This window comes from Microcaecilia unicolor, chromosome 1 (assembly GCF_901765095.1).
Source record: "Microcaecilia unicolor chromosome 1, aMicUni1.1, whole genome shotgun sequence".
Taxonomy (NCBI): Eukaryota; Metazoa; Chordata; class Amphibia; order Gymnophiona; family Siphonopidae; genus Microcaecilia; species Microcaecilia unicolor.
The window spans coordinates 367,953,926-367,976,157 of NC_044031.1; the positions used below are offsets into that span (position 1 = coordinate 367,953,926).

The following is a 22,232-nucleotide window of genomic DNA, read 5'->3' on the forward strand; positions in this document are numbered from 1 at the left end:
TGCTCCACTATCAGCATAAGATGGACGTGTTAGCAGCTCTTCGGAAAGGGGAGAAACTGGAGGTAGACGGACATAAGATATTGTGTTTTCAGGACTATTCTACCAAAGTCTCCCTCCAGCACAAACAATACTCGCAAATTTGTGGGCGACTACATAAAATACAGATACGGTTCAGTTTACTGTACCCAGCAAAACTAAGAATCCAGCACAATGGTACAGTTAGATTTTGTGATACGGTAGAAGCCAAGCATTCGTGGACCGGCTGGAGGAAGACAGGCCGAGCACGTCAAGAAATACTTGACTAGTGCTTTGGACGGTACAAAGACAGATCGGTAGAACTGAAGGAGGAGGAGGAGGAGCAGCAGTGGCGCGAAGGCCGGTGACTATTTGCAGCTGAGTTTTAAAGTTCTGAAGTTGTTAATGTTTGTAAAGTCTGTAAGGTAAAGGGGGGAAGGGATCAAATAAAATATATATAATGTTGGTCTGGATGGGATCCCGGATCAGAGGCACGGAAGTAAGGCACTATAGGTGCCGCAAAGAGTACGGGGAGGTTGGGAAGGGGGAGGGGAAGAGGGGGGGGGATATTGAGGAGCAGGAACTTCATGGTCAAAGGGGAGCAGGGGAAAGCAGGCAACACATTAAGAGTCACACGAGAATACCCATGTAGAAATTTGATCAACTACAGGCGGGGGGGGGGGGGGGGGGTATAGGCTGGGATGCCCTTCCCGCTCAGTCAGTGAAGGTATCAAGGTAACATTCTATTTAATTCATGATAACACATGATGGCTCTTAAAGTAGTGACATGGAATGTGGGAGGTATTTCTTCGCCGATAAAAAGGTAGAAGATACTCCAAGCACTTCACAAGCAAAAATTGTCAATAGCATTACTACAAGAAACGCATTTAAATGCCAAAGAACATGAGAAACTATGCTGTTGGTGGGTGGGCTCATATTATGAATCCCCAGCGCAGGCTGAAAAAGCGGGGGTCATAATCTTAATCAAGAAAGGGGTGCAAATTACTCTAGAGGAGTGGAGGAGTGGCCTAGTGGTTAGGGTGGTGGACTTTGGTCCTGGGGAACTGAGGAACTGAGTTCGATTCCCACCACAGGCAGCTCCTTGTGACTCTGGGCAAGTCACTTAACCCTCCATTGCCTGCCGCATTGAGCCTGCCATGAGTGGGAAAGCGCGGGGTACAAATGTAACAAAAATAAAATAAAATAAACACGTAAAGCTATAGCTGATGAAGCAGGAAGATTTGTAATGGTACATTTAACCGTACAGTGTCAACCAGTAGTTATATGCAATGTGTATGCTCCTAACACGTATAACAAAGCTTTCTACAAACAACTTTTACATCATTTAACAAGCTTTGAGGGAACACCCTTACTGGTTGGAGGAGATTTCAACGCAGTGGTAGACCCTACACTGGATAGATCACAGGGGGAAAAAAGAGGAGCGGGGGCGGAATCTAGAGGAATGGATGTGTTAAGTGAGGTCCTGGACCTGGTGGATGTGTAGCGACCATTGCAGCCAGTAGAGCGCGATTATACTCATTTGTCTCACGAACATGCCACCATGTCACAGATTGATTACATATTTATTTCTCGTTCTGTATTTACTAAAATAAGTTTTGCAGAAATAGGCCCCATTAAAATATCAGACCATGCAATGGTGATGGCCATCTGGGAGCCCTCAGAGGGGGATGCTAGACAATTCCAATGGAGGTTCCCCATTCGGCTATACAAAGATCAGATTCCGGGATTTCATACTTTAAAAGTACAAGCAGTTTCAAGACACTAATCAGGCGCACACGACAACTCCAATACTCTACTGGGACACGGCAACGGCTGTACTCAGGGGGGAGATTATCGCATATACAAGCCATCAGAAAAAGGCATGGGAGAAGGAAACAGCTTCGATTAGAGAAGGAAGTAACACGGGTACAGCGGGAATATGGACGCCATCATAATGTCACACTAAAAGCCCAACTTTTAGAACTGCAGCAAACCCTTAACGAGAGGCTTCATAGTAGGGCCCAACACAACTACGCTTATTATAGATATCAATTATATAAACATGCTAATAGAGGTGGAAAGATGTTGGCTAGGCTGGCAAAACCTAGGCAAGGCCCCCATAAAATAAACACATTGTATTCATCTAGTGGAATTCTAGAAAATAATGATGCCCAAATCAATAGAATCTTGCAAGAATACTATAGGCAGCTGTATGCTATCCCGGATCCACCCCCGATGGACAGCGAGATGTATTTGGAGGGACAAGATCTTCTGCGAATAGACACAAAGAGCCTAGACATGCTAAATGCTCCCATAACGGGTAGACAAAGTATCATGGGCTATACAGCAGGGACCTTTGGGGAAGACCCCAGGCCCAGAAGGGTATAGAGGAGAATTTTACAAAATGTTGTGATGAAGTAGTGGCACCCATCACATCAATGTTTAATGTCATAGTGCAGGAGAAACAAATGCCTGTTTCCCTAAGAACAGCTCAGATCATTGTGGTCCCAAACCCAGAATCTTATAGGCCAATATCAATTATGAGGCCAAACTATTCGCCAAAGTTTTAGCAAATCGCTTATCGCGAATTCTGCCAGACATTATTGAGGACTCACAGGTGGGATTTGTACAGGGCAGAACTATCACAAAAAATGTGAGAAAGATATTGGTAACATTGGAGGCAGTATCTAAACAAGCCACACCGTCGGTGCTAGTCAGCTTCGATGCCAAAAAGGCATTCGACAGGGTGGTATGGGATTTTTTATTTGGAACGTTAGACGCGTATCGTATAAAAGGGTTTTTTCAGGAGGCGATCCGAGCATTAAATTATCTTCCAAAAGCTCAGGTGTGGGCTAATTGAATATTGTCCCCTCCCTTCCCCATACATTGGGGAACTAGGCAAGGATGCCCACTGTCGTCTTTATTATTTGTATTAACTTTAGATCCACTGATTAGAAATATTCAACAAACACCCGATGTACAAGGAGTTAAGATGGCACAGAAACTTTTAAAATAGCAGCGTTCGCTGATGACTTATTAGCACATGTGACCCATCCAGAGACATCATTGGCAGCTCTCTTAGAATGTATGGCAGAATTTGGCGATTTCTCTGGCTTTAACCTAAATCTAGAGAAGTCTGAAGCTTGCAGAGGGAGGGAGACCACGCTAGAGACTGGCAGGGACAACTTCCGCTAAAATGGGCAGAAGAATCTTTCAGATATTTGAGAGTGCGCCTTGACTATGGATACTACTAATCTTTATAAAATCAATATAGAAAAGTTGTTACATGACACCAGCCGGTCTCTCGAGAGATGAAGTCACTTACCTTTATCTTTAATAGGCAGAATCAACTTATTTAAAATGATTATATTCCCATGATGGCTTTACATTTTGCAGGTATTGCCAATACATCTACTTGGCAAAGATATAAGAAAGTTGAATAGGATATCTAGGAAATTCCTGTGGGGGGGAGGAAGTCAAAAATTCATTTTGAATATTTGTATGATGGCTGGGTGCAGGGTGGAGTAGGGTTACCCTGTATTAAACGATATAATCAGGCATGCCTGCTGAGACATCTTAGGGACTGGCTGCTCAACACAAATCAATATACATCGATTAGTTGGGAGCGTACACTATTTGGGCCTTGGCATTTGAATTTCTTCTTGCAGGCTAAAACAAAAAATCTACCATTTATTTTGCGGAAAAGCATACTACTGCAACCACTGAGAAGCATTTGGCGATTTCTCATGCGGTCTTGGAAACAAAACCCCAATGTTAGTGATTAGCTTCCATTACGAGGGAATGGGGACTTTCCACCGGGGCTGGAGAAAGGTATATTTGATAGATGGTCTGCAATGGAGATTACCCTGCTTGAACATCTAGTAAATGAAGAGGGAGGTCTGTACAGCTTTCAGGACCTGCAGCAGAGACTGTCTCTAGCCAACAAGGATTATTACTCATATAGACAACTACATCATTATTGGTTCAGTATGGATCAGGCAGCTCTAGGCACGAAGTTAGGTTATAGGCTTTGTGAATTTTTGAGGGGGGATGCACATGGACAGGTGTCAATATCGAGTTTACATAGAGCTTTGGTGTCGCTTAGTCCCCCCCCCCCCCCCCCCGTACTTACAAGATACTCAAAGAGGCATGGAGCAAAGATCTGGGATATGAGTTGAAAGGAATAAATTTTGCAAAACTGATAAAAGATATACCAAAACAAGTAGGTGGGGCAGAGTTACAGAAGAGTCAATATAGGGTAATACATAGGGGATACATAACACAAAAACAAGCAAGTGCAGGATGGATAGACGAAGCTCAATGCTCAAAATGTCATAGAGACAGTAATACCTTTTTGCATGCATTTTGGAGATGTAATAGAATAAAATTATTTTGGAGAGCGATACAGAAATATCTTGAACATCTCTTAGGGCAAAGATTACTCCCCTCTTGGAGAGGAGTGCTGTTGAACAAAAGTGATGCGTATGGGATATCAGACAAAAATCTGGAGCTATTCTTATGCAAGGCATATGCAGTGGGGAAAAATGTATACTTAGACACTGGATGCAAGAGGATCCACCCTCCTTTTGGTACTGGAGAAAAAGGCTGCATGAATTAATGCTTTGGGAGGCTAGGGCGGCCTACGGTAATCCAAAGAAAAGAAAGAAGTTTATCAATATATGGATTAAGTATTTGCAAAATATCTCCCACAAAGCACGAAGTGCGGTGCTCAATAAGTTTGGCATGCCCTAGCAAATGGGGCGCGCAGGAGACAAGCACTCCATGTTGTAGATGGGTAAAGTCCTATAATAGACCATGGGAAGGAATAGACACCATGAAGTAAGAAGATCAATGTGACGATGTTAAACAGGGGGGGGGGGTGGAGGGGGAGAAAATTATGTTTAAAAAATATTGATGATGCAGTTAAGATGTGACATGTTATTACATTCACAAAATGTTTGACTTTATTATGTTCACAATGTTTATCATCAATAAAAAAAGTTGAAACATAAAAAAAAGAAGCATTGTGGAAGCTTTTATTATAGCTGCATTCCAAAAAGTGCTTAAGGTCAATTACTATCCTTTGTCTCACAAATACCTGTCCTACTCAGCTCCCCTCACCCCCCCCCCCCTACTGCCTTCTCCACTGCCTGCAGTAATTCCAAATAGCAACTTGAAAGAGAGAACTCAGCTCACATCCCTCCTCCCCTCTCCATTACCTGCAGTAATTCCAACTTGAAAACGAGAACTGTGCATTTGTAACCTTCCTTCAATCAGCAAACAAAGGAAATCGACACATCTATGAAAATGAGAGCTACACTATGGCCTGTTGCCCACTCTAAACTCTCCCTTCACAGCTGCACAACTAAGAAAGAATGGCAGCTTGAAAGAGAAACCTACCTAATAACAATGAGGCATAAGTTTTCTGGAGATTTAAAATAAGCACTGTGGTTGCTTTTTCTCATAGCTGCATTCCAATCTTAAAGTCAGATACTTTCCTTTGTCTTACAAATACCCATCCTGTTCAGCTCGCCTCCCTCTCCATTGCTTGAAGTAACAGAACAACAACTTGAAAAAGAGAACTGAAGGAAGGTTACAAATGCAGACAAACAGCAAACTAAGGTAACTGTCAAATCCATGAACATGAAAGCTACACTGTGGCCTGTATCCCACTCTAAACTCTCCCTTCACAGCTGTATGACTGACTATGGAAGAATGGCAGCCTGAAAGAGAAACCCTACCTAATAACCGGGAAGCAAACACTCTTTTTTATGGTCTCTATGTCCAGCTCTGATTGACTGCGGTGCCCTCTAGATATGGTAGATCGGATTCCTGTTGTAAGTTTTTAGGCACTTGTTCTGTCTCAGGCTTTATAATACACAATTTGCACTATTGTGCATCAGGGAAAAACTGTGGAATAAACCCAAGTTTACTAAGTGAGTTGGGTAGACCACTGGTGGCTCCATCAATTAAGCCCTAATTACCATCACAAGTCCCACAACATATCCCATTATGGCCAATATTAGATCATCGTTTTTCTACTGCATGATAAAACTATGGATAATGGGGTTACAAGCCGCCTCAATCAACAAATGGAACAAAATCCCGTACTTATTACAGCAAGACAATGCCCCCCTCATCAACTGGGAAGGCCAAATTATAAAAACCAAAACAAACCAGAGATCGACATCTTAACCAATACCAAAAAGATAAACACAAATAATAATTGCAATGACCACAACATCAAAAAAGATATAATGCAGATATATACAGACCAGGGGCGTATCTGGAGTCCGGCGGTAGGGGGGGCCCAGGGCCAGAGAGAGGGGACACATTTTAGTGCCCCCCCCCCCCACCGCCGACACCGCCACTCTCCACCCCCCCTCCCGCCGTCAACCCTCCCCCGCTAACCGCTCCGCTTCCTCCTGCCTTTAAAAATATTTCTTCCACTGGCGGGAGACCAAACTGGATTCACTCAACAGCGCGTTACTTACAGCATGGCCACGGAGGAGTCGGACGAAGAGGAAATATGAAGACTTCAGGTCAGCTGGCGGGGGTTGGGGTCCCCCACCAGCAAAGGTAAGCAGCGGGGGAGGGTTGACGGCGGGAGGGGGGGCCACTTCCAAAGTGGCCGTCATTGATCCCAACAGCTGGACAATGTCCCAAGCTCGCTGGCGGGGAATCCTCAGGAGCAGACAGACCTGATTCTGAAGCCTGCACCGCCTTTGCTCGGAAAGAAACACATAGCCCGAGGCTGTGTCGAACCTGGCCCCCAAATATTCTAGAGATTGCGAGGGGGTCAGGTAACTTTTGGCCATATTGACGACCCAGCCCAGAGATTGAAGGACTGAAACCACTCTGGCTGTAGCTAGATGACTCTCTTTTTCTGAGTCTGCTCTGATGATCCAGTCGTCTAGGTACGGGTGAACCCAGATACCCTCTCGCCTGAGAAAGGCAGCTACTACCACCATTACCTTGGAGAAGGTTTGGGGAGCTGTGGCGAGGCCAAAAGGCAAGGCCGAAACTGGAAATGTTTTCCCAAAACCGCAAACCGCAGAAACTTCTGGTGCGGGGGCCAAATTGTTATGTGCAAGTAAGCTTCTTTCAGGTCCAGAGACATGAGAAACTCTCCTGGCTGTACCGCCGCAATGACGGCGCGCAGGGTTTCCATGTGAAAAAGCCGCACTCTTAAGGACTTGTTTAGCTCTTTTAAGTCCAGGATCGGACGAAAAGACCCGCCTTTTCGTGGCACCACAAAGTAAATGGAATAGCGGCCTACACCTTGTTCAGCGAGAGGCACCGGGGTCACAGCCCCTATCCGGCACAGACTGTGCAAAGTCTCTTCTACCGCCGCCCGTTTGGCAGCAGAACCGCATCGGGATCCACAAACATGTCTCTCACCGGGGCATCGAATTCTATTCAGTATCCATTTCTGATCAGGTCCAAGACCTACTGATCTGCGAAGATTTTGGCCCACTCCTCGAAAAAGAGGGAAAGTCTTCCTCCAATGATAGGAAACGAGGAGGGGGCCGGCGCACCATCATTGAGAGGGTCGCCCCTGAACCGGCAGCTGCGGAACGTTTGTCCGAGCGAAAGGAGTTTCTCTGCTGAAAGCGGGCACGCGAAGTGAACTCAACATCACGCCCCCGGGCGGTACCTTCTAGCTTCACGGAAGCAAGGTCTGTAAGAGGAGTGGACCGCCTCACCCTTAGAGGAAGGCTTCCGCCTATCTTCGGGCAAGCGCTGAGGTTTGGAATCCCCCAGGCCTTTAACAATGTTTTCCAGCTCCTCACCAAACAGGAGAAGGCCTTGAAAGGGCAACCACCAACCTTTGCTTAGAGGCCATGTCCGCCGCCCAATGTCGTAGCCAAAGAGTGCGGCGAGCTGCCACTGCTACAGCCATTTGTTTAGTCGAAGCTCTGACCATATCATAAAGGGCGTCAGCCAAAAAGGACAAAGCCGACTCCATCCGCGGAGCCACTTCAGATAAGGTCTCCGCTCCATCACCGGGCTGTTCCACTGCCTGCTGTAACCAAGCCAGGCAGGCTCTAGCAGCATAACAACTGCATGCAGACGCCCGAACAGTGAGACCTGCCAAATCAAAGGACCGCTTCAGAGCTGAATCAAGCCTGCGGTCTTGAATATCCTTCAGGGCAACACCTCCTTCAACAGAGAGGGTAGTTCTCTTTGTCACAGCCATGACCAAGGCATCCACTTTAGGCATTGCAAAGCAAGCCAAATGTTCCTCACTCAGAGGGTATAATTGCCCCATAGCCCTGCCAACCTTCAAAGGTCCCTCGGGGTCAGCCCATTGAGCCGAAATAAGCTCTTGGATGGAGTCATGCAAAGGAAAGGCTCGAGCAGGCTTTCTGGTACTAGCCATCCTTGGATTAACAAAGGAGGCTGTGCCACTCCCAGGATCTTCAATTGAGAGGGCTTGTAAGGCATCTGAAATAAGCGCCGGCAGCTCCTCGCGGTGGAAAATCCTCACCGCAGACGGATCATCAAGCTCCTGTGGCAATTCTGCACCCGACTCTGGCTCCTCGGCCCAAGAAGTTCTGCCAGACCCCTCAGAATCCTCATAGCCCGACCACGGGGGGGGGGGGGGGGGAAGGGGGTGCGCCACACTCAGAAGGGGAATTAGCCCTTCTGCGTTTATCAGGAGGAGAAGAAACAGGCAAAGCCAACTCCAAAAGGCCAGGATCCCCCGGGGGGGGGGGGGCAGGCAGAGGGTCCGAAGAACCCTGTGGAAGAGCTCTTTTAAGCATGTATGCCCTATGCAGCATTAAAACAAAAATCAGGGGAGAAAACCGCTCCCTGACCGCCCGGATCCTGCCCAGGGCTATCAGCTCTATTATTAGCCTCACTCAAAACATAATGACCACGCTAAAGATGATTAGCGCCAGTGTTAGTGTGCCACCCAATGCTCTAATGGTTTCAGTGCCAGCGCTGAAAGCATCAGCGCAGACCACATTTAAATGTAGTCATTTGGTATTCCTGCAGCAAGCTCAAAAGGAAAAGAAAAAAAAAAGTTGTCAAGCACATTTAGAGTTGGCAAAAAGGGCAGCATTAGAAGGTTTGGTAGAGAGGTTTGTCTAACACCCCTTCTCTCCCACTAACCCAACCACCTGCCCCGAATGGGCTTCCTGTGCTGCCCCCCCCCCCCCCGACCTTTAAAAACTGTCTCTGGTGTTCTGGTGGATTCCTCATGCCCCCCCCTCATAAAAGGCCCTGGTGGTCTAGTGGACCCTGATCCCCTCTCCAGAAAAAAAAACCAAAGCCAAAGCACTGGTGGATCCTGACCCAAAAACTGAAGCCAAACCCCTGATGGTCCAGTAGCCCCTCCTCCCCAAAGTCTACCATAGGCCCAGGTCCAGTTCCATCATGGCTCCAACATACTTCGTAGATAACAGGGAGGAGGAAGTAGGCATCTTTCCCTCCTACCTCCTGGGCTACATCATCAAAATGGTGGCACTCTACCCACTGCATTCTGAGATGCACAGGGTGGGGACTAACTACCAAATAAGTCCTTATTGACAAGCATTACTGGATGGATATTAGGCCCAGCCCAGTTTATTCCAGAATGCACTGGGCGGTGCGGGGGGCTGTCATTTTGATGATGTTGCCTGGGAAGGAGAAGGGAAGGATGCCTACTCCCCTTCTCTCCGTTATCTAAGTTGAGGCCATAGTGGTGGCTTAGGTTGGACTTCAAGAGGGGGTCTGGTCTGGCCAGGGGTCCACTGGACCATCAGGGCCTTTGAGAGGGTCGGAGGGGGTCCACAGGATCACTAGGGATTTTTTTTAAAAGGCGGCAGACACCTGATGTTCGGTGGTGGGGGAGAGAGAGGATTCGTACCTGATGTTTGGGGGAGGGGAAAAGGATTTGCATCGAATATTTGGGGAGGGGAAGAGGGAGATTTCTTTTTAATAAACATCAACTTGGGTGGCAACACCGGTAATTGGGAAGCAAAACCAGTGTGCTGGGCAGACTTCTACAGCCTGTGCCCTGAGAATGGCAAGGACAACTCAAACTCGGGTATACATATAAAGTATCGTATACCATGTAAAATAAATTTATCTTGTTGGGCAGACTGGATGGACCGTACAGGTCTTTATCTGACGTCATTTACTATGTAACTTTCCTGTCAGTGCCTAAGGGGATCAGCACTCAGGATTGACAGGAAAATTAGCACAGAATAGTAAGCATATTGTAGTAAGTTTGTTGTGCTAGGTTCACAGTAAAATTTGATTCTACCACAAACATTTGCACATCAGCCCCTTGGTATCCAGTCCAACTCTTCAATATTTATGTAGATAACCAGTAAGGATAAACTCTGAATAAATAACTTAATAACTGAACACTAACCAGATGAGCAAACATGTGTGGATCTCTCTCATCCCTGGACAACTTATAGAGAAGAAGAGATATGCAGGAAGTACCATGCAAGGTGAGTCATTATTTGACCCATTACTTCAAACTGACTAACATCTCAGAAACCTCGGGCGGGCCTCTGGAATAGTGGGAAGGGCAATGGAAAGAAAATTATCAGGTAAGACCTAACTCCTCCTTTCATTACATAGCTTCTCACTATTCGAGAGCTGTGGGATGTTTAAAAGTGATCCCTAGAGTGCGCGGGATCCTGGTACCACTGCCCTGAGGACCTAAGCCCCAAAACTGAACTCAGAGTGTGCCACATCGTCTATCCTGTAGTGCTTGGCAAAGGTATGTAGCATCAACCATGTTGCTATTTTGCAAATATCTGCCAGAGACAAAAAGGAGGTCTCTGCCCAGGATGTTGCTGTATGCCTCATAGAATGAGCCCACAAGGCCTGATGAACCTGCTTCCCCGCAAAGAATTATGCTAACGTGATAGTCTCCTTCAGTCATCTAGCAATTATGGGCATGGAAACCATGAGACAATCCTCTGCTTACCAAAAAGCACAGTCTGTCTGATTTGCAACACTCACTCATACATGACTTCCAGATATCTAATGAGGACTCTATGCATGTCAAGAAGTTTCAAGGAAGAATACTCGGCCTCTTCATTGTCTCTGTGAAAGGATGGAAAGCCACACAGATTGAGATGAAATGCTGATACCACATTCGGAAGGATCGTGCACAGGAAGACCCCTGCCTCTGAAAAGCGGAGAAATGTATCCCAACAAGAGAGCCTGAAGCTTCAAAGCCCTATGTGCCGACACAACAGCCATCAAGAACACTGCCTTTAGCGCAAGATCTTTCAAGGAGACCTTCCATACTCGCTCAAAAAGAGGCTTCTTAAGAGTTTGAAGGACAAAATTAAGGTTTCACTTAAGAATCAAACGATATCCAAGTGAGCCATAAGAGATGTTTTCTGTATTTGGCCCCTGAAACAGGCCAAAGCTGCAACTTGAACTTTTAGAGAACCCAACGCCAATCCTTTCTGATGACCTGCCTGGAGAAATATTAGGATGAGTGCAATCTTAGCAGAGAAGGAGAAAATCCTCACTCAAAACACCAGCCCTCAAACGTCCTCCACACCTTCACATATACCATGGATGTAGAGTGTTTCTGAGCCTGAGGCAAAGTAGCAATGACTGAATCAGAATAACCTTTTCCTCTCAATAGTGCTCTTTCAATGGTCAAGCCACAAGACCAAAGGGGCATAGATCCCAGAGAAGCACCAAACTTTGCTTCAGTAGGCCATGTACCTGTGAGAGGACCCCCATATCTGGCAGTCGAATCAGGTTCACATACCACTGCTTCCGATGTAATGTGATCCTTTTCAACACATGCCTACCATGGGCCAAAGAGGGAAGACATACAGTAGATGAGTATCTGGCCAGGGCTACAGTAGGACATCGATCCCTATCAAGCCTAGTTCTTTCCAATAACTTGGGCACTTTTGTATTCCTTTTCGTCGTCATCAAGTCCAGAAGTGGAAAATCCCATTGGTCCACTATCAGTTTAAAACCCTAGCTGGATAGTTCCCGTTCTCCCGAGTCCAAGGAGTACCCAATGAGAAAGTCCACCTCCACATTCAAAGGACCCAGAGATGGGAGCTGCCAACAAGCAAAGATGATTTTTCTCTACCCTACTCATGACGGAGGCCGCCTCCATGGCCATCTGATGGTTGCAGGTCCCGCCTTGCCTGTTGCTATAAGCCACTGCCATCGCATTGTCAGAGAAAACTCAAAATGGGGTCCCCACCATAAAGTGAGCAAAGTCACGCATGGCATTCCACACTGCACTGAGCTCCAAGTGATTTATCGACCACTGAGACTTCTGTTCTGTCCAGGTGCCCTTTGCCAGATGTAATGAGCTCCCCAGCCTGACTTTCTGGTGTCCATTGTCACCACCTCCCATTGGGTAGAGCTCTGACAGTCAAATTCCTGGGCAACAGCCATCACTGTATACTCCATCTGGCAACCAGTGTCCAAGAAAGTTGAAGGATGTACTTCTGTGACACAGACGACCAGCAGCTGAGAAGATTGTATTGCTTTCCAGAAGGTGAACGTTGTCGCCAAATCAGAGGTCTGTCCAATGCTGAGGGTCGATGAAATTATTGAGCGACTGGGAGGAGCCCAATTCATCTCGACCTTGGACTTGACCAAAGGATGTTGGCAGGTGCTCTCATCCCAGCTGCCAAGATGACAGCTTTTTCAATAGAGAGCCAAGTGGCATCCACAACAAAGAAAATGTTCCACTCAATGTGGAAACTCAAATGACTGAAACAATTCTTCCCGAGGGAAACATTTCGCAACCTGATACAATCAATAGTAGTAAGCCACATAGACTACTGCAATGAAATTTATGCAGGATATAAAGAACAAACATTAAAGAAACTTCAGACTGCTCAAAACACGGCAGCTAGGCTTATATTTGGTAAAATGTGATTTGAAAGCGCAAAACCCCTCCGCGAAAAAACTACACTGGCTCCCAATCAAAGAACGCATCGCCTTCAAAATCTGCACCCTGGTACACAAAATCATCTACGGCGAAGCCCCGAGATACATGACAGACTTGATCGACTTACCAATTAGAAACACATCTGAATCAACACGAACTTATCTAAATCTGCACTACCCAAGCTGCAAAGGACTTAAATACAAATCAACTTATGCATCCAGTTTTTCCTACATAAGCACACAACTGTGGAACGCATTACCAAAAGCCTTGAAAACGACATACGGACCCACCTAAACTTCTGGAAATCACTCAAAACTAACCTGTTTATAAAGGCATACCCTACCGATCCAACTTAAATGCCTGATTTCTGCAACACAACCAAACTAAAGCACGTAATGGACATAACACAACTCTTCTGTTCTACGATTCCCTAATGTGGCTGTGCCATATGAACTTTATCGTACCACAACATCACTTTGTATTTGTTTACACCGGAGTCTGCAAACGCCTCTCTGGTACTATGTAAGCCACATTGAGCCTGCAAATAGGTGGGAAAATGTGGGATACAAATGTAACAAATAAATAAATAAATAAAATACCCCAGGAGCTGTTCCGGTTCACAGTGTTACCGTTTAGCCTTCATGGAGCTCCCACTATCTTTTAGTGCCTCGTGGACTATGCAGCTGCCTACTTAGACCACAATGAGGGGCATTTTCGAAAGAAACATCTAAGTTGAGATTTGGACATCTTTGTAAAATGTCCAAATCCGGAGGCGGGGAAAAGCGTATTTTCGAAAAAAGATGGACGTCAATCTTTTGTTCCAAAAATACTGTCAAAGATGTCCAAATCAAAGAACGTCCAAATCCAAGGACGTCCTTGGATTTGGATGTCTGACTTTCGGTGATTTTTGAAACCAAAGACGTCCAAGTCAAAAACGTCCAAATGCAAGACATTTGGATGTGGGAGGAGCCAGCATTTGTAGTGCTGGTTCCAGGACAGCAATTGGGCACCCTAGGGGGCACTGCAGTGGACTTCATAAAATGCTCCGAGGTACATAGTACCCTTACCTTGTGTGCTGAGCCCCCCCCCAACCCCCCCAAAGCCCACTACCCCCAACTGTACACCACTGCCATAACCCTTACGGGTGAAGGGGGCACCTATATGTGGGTACAGAGGGTTTATGGTGGGTGTTGGATGGCTCACTGTTTCCTCCACAAATGTAATTAGAAGAACTTCCTGTGTTAAACCACTTATTATACTTACCAACAAAATTCAATGCTTTGATAGGAAAAAGGACCTTAGATGAAGCTACATGATACAAATGCCCCCAACTCCTGTGTGTCTTACTTTCATATCATGAGCAAACATTCAATCATAGGTCCAAAAAATCTATTCAATTATCTTTTATTCTTCTTGAAAAACATATATATATATATATATTATTTTTTTTTTTTTACTTTTTCTGAGCTCTGAACACCTTCAGCAGCTCCCACCATGGGCAGCCTCTCCAATCCTATAGATGTAGGCAAATGGTCGATGGACTCCAGGATCAACTGCACACCCTGAAGAGCAGTTCTTGCCTTACTAGCGGACTCTTCAAATTTCTTCTGAGACCTTGATAACCTGGGTCATAGAGGAGTTTTGGGACCATGAGGGCTCAGTGAAACCTCACACTGGCCGTGTCAGAGCTCTTTCTAGCCCCGACAGCGGCAATGCCCATTGTAGAAGAAACCACAAAGGAGGTTAACTGTGGTTTGGAGCAACTGAGGAAAAGAAGACAGGAAGCAGAGTACCCTTAGTCTTGCCCACAGTTACAACAATCTTAGTGTTGGTGTAACTGTGCCTAAATGTAACCTGGGCTCATATATCGGGGGCTTTTTTTCAAAGCACTTAGACTTACAAAGTTCCATAGGTTACTATATAACTTTGCAAGTCTAAGTGCATTGAAAATACACCTCATAGTATTCTATAAGTTGCACGTGTAACTGGGAGACATGCCTATGACCCTCCCTGCTCCACCCATTATGTACAGCCCTCTTGCATTTGCACACTGTAGCACTTATGTGAATAAGCACCCTAAACACTATTCTGTAAAGGTTTTTTGTCACATATACACATGGATAGGGGCACATAACTTCAGACACCTAGTTATATAGAATTATCCTTAATATATACTACACACTGAAGTTTTATTCTAGCCTGCGTAGACTCCAGGCTTCATTCCCATATAGAGGAATTGGTTGAATGATGCTATTTGTCTGTGAATACTAAATAATTGCAATGGTAGTTTTACCGGTTGGTTCAAATTGGCCAGGGTTTCATTATTGCATGGAAGGCCCTTGGGATTTTTTCTTGTAATGTCTTCATAACTAGTTTAAAGGGGCGTCAGGAACATGCTGTGGAAATGTCAATTTGGCTTACCCTGTTGCCACCCCTAAAACTTTTGTCTATAGATACCACTAAAGGAAACTGAACTATTTAAAATTAGTGTTCTAGGGTTATACACACACGTCAGACAAGCAATATACTATATATTTTATATATATATTTTTTATACATCAGATTGTATACCACAAATTTTCCAAAAGGATTCACAGCTGTTTATGGTAAATAACAAAAGCTCCAACAATAAGGAGGAATTCACAATCCAAGTCTAACGTAGCAATACTTATACTAAACTTAAGGGACCTTTTACAAAGGTGCGCTAAATGCTAGAGACACCCATAGGAATATATAGGCATCTCTAGTGTTTAGCACACGCTCATTTTTAGCGCATGCTAAAAAAAGCTAGCTCACCTTTGTAAAAGGGGCCCTTAGTACAGTAAAAATAAGGTTATATTTGAAAACAAATTCTTAAAAGTAAATCAAGACTTGTTGCTCAAATATACCTAGTGTACCTGAATTTAACTCACCTTGAGCTACTACTGGAAAAGGTATGAGCAAAATCCAAATAAATAAATAAATAAATAAATAAATAAATAAATAAATACAATCCTAAAACTCACACACAGACTCACTGTCTAGAAGATGATACCAGATAAACATTTCTAACATTCAAAAAGTTCACCTTTTGAAGTGTTTCACTATACTCAACATGCAGCGACAAGGAAAATACCACGAAGCCAAAAGTTGTTCTACTTGGGTGACAAACATAGGTGGTAACCAAATAATGACTCTACAGAACTGTAATTGATCTTACCATCATGTGGTGTGGAATGCTCTCTTTCTTGAGCATAATCCGTGTTTCCTGATCTCTTAAGCATGGAGATGCCTAGCCACTCCATTAAGATACTGGAATATTCTGCAAATGTCTAGAAAAAAAGGTACACCAAATGCAATTATGAGAGACCTCTTTTACAAAGGCACTGTGCTCAAAATAAGGAAAGTAATTTGCACCAATTTAATACTGAAACTGATCACTTTAGCAGCCATTCTCAAATCTTTTTTAAAGGTTATATTGCTGAAATAGAAAACGAAGTAGGATAGCTTTCAAACAAACGTTCATTTATATTAAAGGGTTTATATAATCTTCTGACTTCTTAAGGGAAACTGTGATTTTTATTTTTTTGTGCGACCTTTTTTTGATGAGTGGTTTCAAACCTCTTCAGCCTATACAGTCAGAGGTGGTTCCACTTTATGGTTCTGGAAGCGAACAACATGGCTTACTTATTTGATCTAACAAATACTTCCATGTGACCAGATTTGCTACTGTTGGAGAAAGAATGATTTTTTATTTTTTTTTTTTGTTACTTTTGTACCCCGCACTTTCCCACTCATGGCAGGCTCAATGCGGCTTACATGGGGCAATGGAGGGTTAAGTGACTTGCCCAGAGTCACAAGGAGCTGCCTGTGCCTGAGTGGGAATTGAACTCAGTTCCCTCAGTTCCCCAGGATCAAAGTCCACCACCCTAACCACTAGGCCACTCCTCCACTCAATGATAGACTCAATGAACCACTAGTCTGACTCAGCATAAATTTCTAAAGTTCGTATCATGACTTTTGCAGGCCCTTTTACTAAAGTGCGGAAAAGCATTGCACTTACCCCCTCACTCTGTAACATAGCACCTAATTTTATGCACAGACTATGCACATATATTTATAGAATACTAGCACCTATGCGAGTAAGAATATATTTAATGCACATAAGTGCTAGCTGAGCATTCAGCATTATTTTATATATGACATACGCAACTCGCTTAGCACGTAAAAGGGGGGGCATTCACACTGGAGCAGAATGGGTGGAACTAACATTTCCGTATGTAACTTACAGAACACTGAACCAACATTTTACGCATGTAACTTACAGAATATCGTCAATAGCATGCTAACTTGCTGCACTCAGACATGCTCATTACACCTGCTACTGACAGGGCATAAATAGACTGACATAGCAGCAATGAGTGGTCCAGGAGTTGGACCAAGTTAGCCTGTTCACAGTCCAGACTGAGGACCATCAGGCCAAAGCAAAGGCTGCAGAAGATGAAGTAGAGCAGCAGCAAGAGTTGGCAGAAACAATGCCATGGTGGCAGTATTCTGAGCTGCAGGGGCAGGTAACTAAAGTCATGCAAAGTTGTGAAAAACTGAAAGCAAAGACCCATTTGCTGAAGGATCTGAATGCTCTGCTCCAGAGTGAAGTGCAACAGTTGAACCTCCAGGGGGAGGGGGCCTGAAAGAGAGAGAAAGCAATCCAGCTGGAGTGTACCAGGCTGAAGTGAATGGGTTGTTGACCCAGCAGCTGACAAACGCAAGAGAAGATGTGCACAGTGTTTGTCAGTGCATGGGAGCACCAAGAAAAGATGGCAGTGCTGGAGGATAGAATGCATAAACTGCAAGGCCAGCTGGCCCAGATGAAAGTCTCCAGGGAGACTTGAAGGAGTTAGAGTATATGGCTACCCAGCTCAAGAAAGTTGCTCAAAGGTTTGGCTCAATAACCAACTGAAAGAAGTCAGGAGAAGAGTGAAAGAAAAACTTAGAGCTATGTGGTGCTGGAAGAAAACAGAACACCTGTTCAAAAGATAGCACCACAAACCAGGGGCGTGGGAGGGGGGTCCATAGCCCGAGGGGAGGGGGCACATTTTAGCCCTCCCCCCAGCGCCGCCCCCCCTCCGCCGCCATTGCTGCCCCCCGTCTTTTCCAACCCCCCTCCCGCCGCGAACCCTCCCCCGCCGCCGCCTACCTTCACTTTTGCTGGCGGAGGACCCCACTCCCCGCCAGCCGACGTCCTCTCCGTCCTGCTCCTGTTGCATGCATTGCTGACGTCCTGCACGCTGTATGTGCAGGACATCAGACACTCAGAGAACAGAGTTCTGTTCTCTAAGTCTGACGTCGCACGTGCAACGTGCAGGACTTCAGCAATGCATGCAACAGCAGGAGCAGGATGGAGAGGACGTCGGCTGGCGGGGAGTGGGGTCCCCCGCCAGCAAAAGTGAATGTAGGCAGCGGCGGGGGCGGGTTTGCCGGGAGGGGGGTCCAGGCTGGAATCTACGGGGGCCCAGGCCCCATGTAGCTAGGTCACTGCCACAAACAAACCTCCAGAGAAATAAAAGGGGGAGATTGAAAACTGGAGGAGGTGGGAATAGAGACACTGAAGGTTGACAGAGTGTCTTGCTGCTTTGTCCAGTGATGGTTTTGGTTCTCATATAGAATATTTTTTGACAAAATGGCTCCCACCTGAAAAATAGCCAAGATCTCTGATCTAGAATATAGGATAAGTGGTACATAAATCTTTTCAAATAAATTACTACCGAGCTATTTTATTTTCAGGAAATCACAGAAAGCCTTGAACAAAGCAAATAGTTGCTCCACACTAATCACAAAAAATCATTACCACAAATAAAGGGGGAAAACCCTTTTATCAATCTTGCATTGGTGTTGTACCTCTACTGATACGAGGCTTCTTAAGTGATGCTGAGGAATATAGTCTTCTAAGATATGTTTCTGGAGGATTCCTTTCATGGAGGTCTGAAGACATGCTGCTTTCTCATGAATTCGCACTTCAATCCGATTTTTCAGATCTGCTAGCTGATAAGAGTAAAACAAAAACAAAAAGCCCTGCATTTTATTACCGAAATGATATAGCAAATGGGCAGGTACTAACTGTAATAACATGTCCTTTTAACATCTTCCACATCCATATTCCTCCTATTCATTTATGAAGTCCTGATAGGTGTACACAGCACTGTACAGAAATACAAGACAAACAATATACTGTTTTCACTATAAAAGATTCAGATTTAAGTGACCTCAAAGGTGGGTTTTTAGACTGTTTTAGAATATGGCCAAAAAGTATGACACATCAACTAAGGAAGTCTACTCTAGGCATAAATTTTGCTAATTACATAAACCTTGAGACAGCCTATGTCGGTGATGGCGAACCTATGGCACGCGTGCCAGAGAGAGCACGCAGAGCCCTCTCTGTTGGCATGCGCGCCGCCGGTCGTCTCAGCCCGTTCCAGCCCTCCGTCATCCCTCCCACCCACTCGGCGTCAAGCATTCCTCCCTCCCTCCCACCCGGCACCAGCCTGCCCGGCCTCCATCCCTCTCTCCCTCCGAGCATGAAATTTAAAAGTTTTCCCTTGTCCGAGTTAAGGCGGCGTCAGCAGTAGCAGTGAAAAGCGTGCTGCTGCCTCAGCGCGTCTCCTTCAGCCTTCCGTCTCTCAAGCTCTGGTCCAGCCCTCATTTCCTGTTAGGGTGGGACCAGAGTTTGAGAGACGGAAGGCTGAAGGAGGCGCGCCGAGCCAGCAGCACGCTTTTCGCTGCTACTGCTGACGCCGCCTTAACTCGGACACAAATCCCCTCAAACACAGAGAGTCTGAAAGTTCTAATAAGAGTGCTGCTTTCAGTTTGTGGAATGGCTCTTCATTACAAACAGTAAGAGGATAATTTTTGTTCTCAGACAAGCATAACAGGAAGTTCTCACAAATAGGTGATGTCATCAGTGGAGCACTGGTGGAAAGCTGTCTCTAGCTTTGTCAGTCTGAAAAAGCTTGACTTCTACTGTGTGCCACAGGATTTCTCATGTTGCAGAATTTTGGAGGTGCCTTGGTTCTCATTTTTCATTGAGCAGGTTTCAAAATTTAAGTAATTCTGTCTTTTATGCAAAGGGTTGTCTGTCTCCTTCACTTTAGGATATTGAGCTGTAGTATTCCTGGTTAGATTGTTTGAATCTTTTCTACATGTGCTTTTTTATCAGTTTCAGTATTCTGGGGCAGTTTGTTTGGAATAATTTTCATATCAAAAATCAAGTCATTTGATTTTTGCTGTTGCTGTGTTTTCCAATACGTTTAATAAGGTGACCCCTGTCAGTTTCAAAAAATGTGGGTTAGCAAAACCGTATCTGGTGCTGATCACCAGTTGCTACCTAGTGCCTGTGTCTGGATCATGAAGTTTCCGGAGCATAATGCCATACTGGGAGTGTACAGATCTTGGCAGCCACCATATCTGCAAAGTCCATCAAAAATACACATTCAAAAGACTTTTTACTAAGGTGCACTGAAAAATGGCCTGCGGTAATTTAGGCGCGTGTTTTGGCAGCGAGCAGGATTATTTTTCAGTGTGGCCTGGTGCTGGGTGGGAGGGAGGGAGGCTTGGTGCTGGATGGGAGGGAGGCTGGAGGGGAGGACAGGGGGAGAGGAGGGTGGCTGGACATGGGCGGCTGGAGGGGAGAGGAGGGTGGCTGGACATGGATAGAGGGCAAGAAATGAAGAAGAAAGGAGGAAAGTAAAGAAATAAATGGAAAGGAAGCCCTGGACACGGAGTTAAGAGAACAGATAGAGAGCAGCAGAATCAGCGACTAGGACCAATATGGATAGAAAAACAAAATCACCAGACAACAAAAGTTAGAAAAAAATCATTTTATTTTCATTTTAGTGTTTGGAATATGTCCAATTTGAGAATTTACATCTGCTGTCTTATTTTGCACTAGGTATACTGAAGTTGTAACAACTTACAGAAATGATTTATAATGAAAGAAAATCATGTTATTTTTTTCTCCTATACTAGTATAATATTTTCAATGATGTCTGTTTATATGCGCCATGGCTGGTGTAAGGGGGTGTGGCTATCATAGGGGTGGCTATCCTGCTTCCACTCCTCCCTATTCCTTGCCAAACAGGACTATTACACCCAACTGACCAATTCTCTCAGCTCCAACCCCCGTCGTCTCTTCTCCACCCTTAACTCCCTCCTAAAAGTGCCCTCCGCTCCCACCCCCCCCCCCCCCCCTCGCTCTCTCCTCAATCACTGGCTGATTACTTCCGCGACAAGGTGCAAAAGATCAACCTTGAGTTCACTACCAAGCCATCTCTTCTTCACCCTTCAACCCTCTCCCTCAACCAACCAACCCAGGCCTTTTTCTCCTCCTTCCCTGTCATCACCGAGGAGGAAACCGCTCGCCTTCTTTCCTCCTCGAAATGCACCACCTGCTCTTCTGATCCTATCCCCACCAACTTACTTAACATCATCTCTCATACTGTCACCCCCTCCATCTGTCATATCCTCAACCTCTCTCTCTCCACTGTAACTGTCCCTGACACCTTCAAACACGCCGTAGTCACACCTCTCCTCAAAAAACCATCACTTGACCCTACCTGTCCCTCCAATTACCGCCCCATCTCCCTCCTACCCTTCCTCTCCAAAATACTTTAGCGTGCCGTTCACAGCCGCTGCCTTGATTTTCTCTCCTCTCACGCCATCCTCGATCCACTTCAATCCGGCTTTCGCCCTTTTCACTCGACAGAAACAGCACACACTAAAGTCTGTAATGACCTGTTCTTTGCCATATCCAGAGGCCACTACTCCATCCTCATCCTCCTTGATCTATCCGCCACTTTTGACACTGTCAATCATGACTTACTTCTTGCCACACTGTCCTCATTTGGGTTCCAGGGCTCTGTTCTCTCCTGGTTCTCCTCCTCTCTCTCCCACCGCACCTTCAGAGTTCACTCTCATGGATCTTCCTCCACCCCTATCCCCCTATCTGTTGGTGTTCCCCAGGGATCTGTCCTTGGACCCCTTCTCTTCTCAATCTACACCTCTTCCCTGGGCTCCCTGATCTCATCTCATGGTTTCCAGTATCATCTCTACGCTGATGACACCCAGCTATATCTCTCTACACCACACATCACTGCAGAGACCCAGGCTAAGGTATCAGCCTGCTTATCCGACATTGCTGCCTGGATGTCCAACCGCCACCTGAAACTGAACATGTCCAAGACCGAGCTCCTCGTCTTTCCACCAAAACCCATTTCTCCTCTTCCTCCACTTTCTATCTCAGTTGATAACACCCTCATCCTCCCCGTCTCATCTGCCCGCAACCTCGGAGTCATCT

General features: G+C 45.5%; 1 protein-coding gene across 1 annotated transcript in view; it reads right to left on the minus strand.

Moving 5' to 3' along the window:
- The window catches only part of LOC115474434 (NFX1-type zinc finger-containing protein 1-like), a 303,411-nt gene that overhangs the window by 194,775 nt on the left and 86,404 nt on the right, over positions 1–22,232 (minus strand). Inside the window, 2 exon segments of the mRNA XM_030209896.1 lie at positions 16,104–16,215; positions 18,782–18,925. Of these exon segments, the coding sequence (XP_030065756.1) occupies positions 16,104–16,215; positions 18,782–18,925 (256 nt within the window).